Raw genomic sequence first — 4,115 nt, 5'->3', positions numbered from 1 at the left:
ACGGGTGGCTTTCAATTTTACATCTAGGGTGGTCAGGTGATGTATATTTGCATCACTTGGTGATGCATTTTACATCCGATGTAAATCCAGATGTAATAAAATACATATCTACATCATTCGATTGAAGAGTTTTTTTAGTCTAAATGATGCATATTTCGGTTATTTTATCTACATCATCTATTGGTGATGGAACTCTGAAGAGATGAAAACCAAAGCTAATGAATTTAAAAAGGAGTTTGTGCTCCCAACCACCACTCCCCCGCTTGAAGATCATGCACGCATGACTCACACAAACATTCGTCGAGGTGGCAAGAAATGTGCGTTCCTAGCGCCAGCAGTGGTCCGGTTCATTGATCCTTCACCACCTTCTCTCCCCACCGGCCGCTAGCTAGCCACGGCACAGATCACGGCATCTTCTCGCCCACTTTTCGACTGGACAACTACTTGGCACTTTCATCGGCGCAGTCCTTTTCCTACCAGAACAAAAGCCAAAACAAACCACTGCGCACGCGACACACAGACACGTGGGGCATCACCGAAAGGCGGGCCCACAGGTCATGCATGCCCTCACGCCTCCGTCCGGGACCACCTCCGCCGCGCGGCGCAGGCCCCGGTCCACGTGTGGGCGGAGGCGGTCCACCTGTCAGCGTGACGGCGTTGAGGCTTTATCTACCCGTCCCGTCCGGCCCTCACTGTGTGTGTCATCACTCCCATCGCCTCCCCTCTTTTCCTCGCTCGCCGTTCCCCGTGAAGTGATTGGCAGATTGCTTCTCCCTCCGCCGGGATCTCTCCGTCCCCATGGCCGCGATGTGTAGGGCCGCCGCGAGGCAGCTCGTCGACCGGGCCGTCGGATCCAGGGCCGCGCACGTAAGTTTTCTCGCTCGGTTTGATTCCTGCAAGTTTTGTTTACTGAAGAAGTACTACGGTCGGGATTCTGAAGAATGCCGTGTTTTGATTTCTGTCTTCCCGTTCTGCAGACGTCTGCAGGCAGCAAGAAGATCGTGGGCGTGTTCTACCAGGCTGGCGAGTACGCCGACAAGAACCCCAACTTCGTCGGCTGCGTTGAGGGCGCCCTCGGCATACGCGACTGGCTCGAGTCCAAGGGGCATCACTACATTGTCACCGACGACAAGGAGGGCTTGAACAGCGGTCGGTACCCAACATCATCCCAATTCTTCTCATGTTTTTCAATTTCCTATAATTTATTATTATTTTGTTAACGATTCTGTAATGCAATTCATGTGCTTCCCTGTGTGAACAATTTGTGAATACATTGTACTATACATCAGATACAGATCTCAAAACGCTAAACGTAGTGAAGTTGGCAGGAATGGTCAAAACCTGTATCGAACTCTTTACTGAACAGATATGTAGTAGTGTTTTACTGAACAGATATATATCAATTCTGAATTATCTGGGTTACTGTGTAGTCTATAATGCTATGAGTAATCCGACTGCCCTCTTTTTGAGCTGATGACAGCGAAGAGTAATTTTTATCTGTTCCGTGTGAAAGGGGAGATTTGCTCCTTATTTGGCTAAGCAGCGTGTTTTGATTTTTTCTAATAAGCAGCCGTGTTCTGATGAATCGATTGACAGACAATTGATGGTTTTCGTCTAGTTTATCACAATTTCCCAAACTAATTGGAGGTATCCACATCATGTGAGCTTTGCTGCAGGATCAGTTCAAAAGCTTATATATATTCCAATCTAGCTTGTATGTTTGAACCCTGTATAAGTGCTTGTATGTTTGAACCCTGTATAAGATGAAATTACTATGATACAATCTTATTATTATATGGTTTTATATCTCTGATTATTGTTATCTGACTCTTAACTTGTGAATAAATGATTGCTGTTCTTGTCCCCAGAGCTGGAGAAGCACATTGAAGACATGCATGTTCTGATAACCACCCCATTCCACCCAGCCTATGTTACTGCCGAGAGGATCAAGAAGGCAAAGAACCTCGAGCTGCTTCTCACAGCTGGGATTGGCTCGGACCATATTGATTTGCCAGCTGCTGCTGCTGCAGGCTTGACAGTGGCTGAGGTTACTGGAAGTAACACTGTCTCTGTGGCAGAAGATGAGCTCATGCGCATCTTGATTCTGCTCAGGAACTTCTTGCCTGGCTATCAACAGGTTGTTAAAGGTGAATGGAATGTTGCAGGCATTGCCCATAGGGCTTATGATCTTGAGGGGAAGACCGTCGGAACTGTCGGGGCAGGTCGTATTGGCAGGCTCTTACTTCAGCGCCTTAAGCCCTTCAACTGCAACCTGCTCTACCATGACAGACTTCAGATCAACCCAGAGCTTGAGAAAGAAATTGGGGCGAAATTTGAAGAGGACCTGGATGCTATGCTTCCAAAGTGTGATGTCATTGTGATCAACACACCTCTTACTGAGAAAACTAGGTTTCTATTCATCACACTCGGTTCTTTTCCATTATCTTCTAGTAATATACAGTTCTCTAAATTCTGTTTGGTCCTTTCTTCAGAGGCATGTTCAACAAAGAAAAGATTGCAAAGATGAAGAAAGGTGTAATCATCGTGAATAACGCTCGGGGAGCAATCATGGATACCCAGGCAGTTGCTGATGCTTGCTCCAGCGGTCACATTGCTGGTACAATTCTTTCACTTAATCAGTCTATCTTAAGCACCAGTATGCTGCAGGATGTGTATCTAACTCTTGCTGTTGGGGTCTATGAAATACATCGTTTTATTTAGTCTGTCATACTTTGCATTTATCTGGGGTAATATGATAAAATTTCGAAATCAATATAACATAATGCAGTAATGTCAGGTACTCAATAATGCCAGTTTGTAGCTAATTATTTCTTAGTGTTGACAGAAAACAAAGGTTGATCTATGCCTCTGTAAATTCTGTTCAATCCTATTTCTTGCCATGGCACTTGTTTCTTGATGGCTGTTACTATTGTGTCCTATTGAATTGTGTCCAAGATTAGGAGAATGATGCAGTACCTTATATCTCTATCTTGGGGATTATTTCCTTTTACTCAAAGTACATCATTCCTGATTTTCAGGATATGGAGGTGATGTCTGGTTCCCCCAACCCGCACCCAAGGATCACCCATGGCGCTACATGCCTAATCACGCAATGACCCCTCACATCTCTGGAACTACAATTGATGCACAGGTTTGCTTCTGTGTTTTTATCTCAGCATAGGCCCTACCCAGCCATATGCTTTTAACAAAACTATGGACGAATTCTAAGTAGTCACTAGTCAGTTATTCCGAATGGATTCTGCATATGGTAACTTGTGTTTTCCTTTCCTTCATAAGTGGAGAAGCAAGGAATAATCTATATCAAGAGCAATGTACATACAACTAAGACAGTGGGGCAACCTTAACCATCACACATACGCAGCCTAGATCAGTTTATGCCTGTTTGTCCATTGCCGCGCTTTGCTACCGACTGACCAGCCGTGTTTCTGATGTGGATGGCAATTGCTGCAGCTGAGGTACGCGGCTGGAGTGAAGGACATGTTGGATAGGTACTTCAAGGGCGAGGACTTCCCCGCGGAGAACTACATCGTCAAGGAAGGCGAGCTGGCCAGCCAGTACAAGTAGAGGTAGTAACCCAACCCTCGGCGCTGCATGGTAACATATCTGAAGCGAGGTGCGAGAGAACAAACCATTGTGTTGTTGTATGAGTGTTCTCATAGAACGGAAATAATGGATGTCTGCCTGGGATTGCGACCATGGCAGTGAATAAAAAAGCTTTGGGATCAAGCTATCTGATTGTGATGTGTGTACTGCTAGTTTTTCTTTTTACTTACTTTTGTGTCTAGAGCATCTATAACCGGACACCGTATCTGCCCCAAATGCCGGCCGGGCTGCCCGGTCACTAACCGGACACAAAATTGCCACCCAACCGGACATGGCAAATCCAGCCCAAACGCACGGACTGGCTGGCAACTCCCATATCCCACCCTATATGGTGATATCTGGACGCACCTACCACGTCGGATTTGGCCCACTATGGCCCATCCGATCCCACATATATTCAACTCTATCCGCACTCCGGACGAAACCTTAGCTGCACTCCACTCCACATCACTCACTTCCCACAGTATCCAATCTCCTCTTCGGCGAGTTTC

At 46.2% G+C, this 4,115-nt stretch overlaps 1 protein-coding gene across 1 annotated transcript; it reads left to right on the top strand.

The window, feature by feature from the left end:
* The first annotated feature begins 644 nt into the window (after nt 1-644).
* Nucleotides 645-3,747, top strand: LOC123165559 (formate dehydrogenase, mitochondrial). Its single transcript, XM_044583225.1, has 6 exons — nt 645-867; nt 978-1,149; nt 1,869-2,409; nt 2,493-2,617; nt 3,039-3,151; nt 3,472-3,747. Exons 1-6 carry the CDS (start codon nt 799-801, stop codon nt 3,583-3,585), a joined length of 1,134 nt encoding a protein of 377 aa, XP_044439160.1. The 5' UTR covers nt 645-798; the 3' UTR covers nt 3,586-3,747.
* The last annotated feature ends 368 nt before the right edge of the window (nt 3,748-4,115 follow it).

Source organism: Triticum aestivum, chromosome 7D (assembly GCF_018294505.1).
Source record: "Triticum aestivum cultivar Chinese Spring chromosome 7D, IWGSC CS RefSeq v2.1, whole genome shotgun sequence".
NCBI lineage: Eukaryota > Viridiplantae > Streptophyta > Magnoliopsida > Poales > Poaceae > Triticum > Triticum aestivum.
This window is presented reverse-complemented; position numbering and strand designations above follow the sequence as displayed.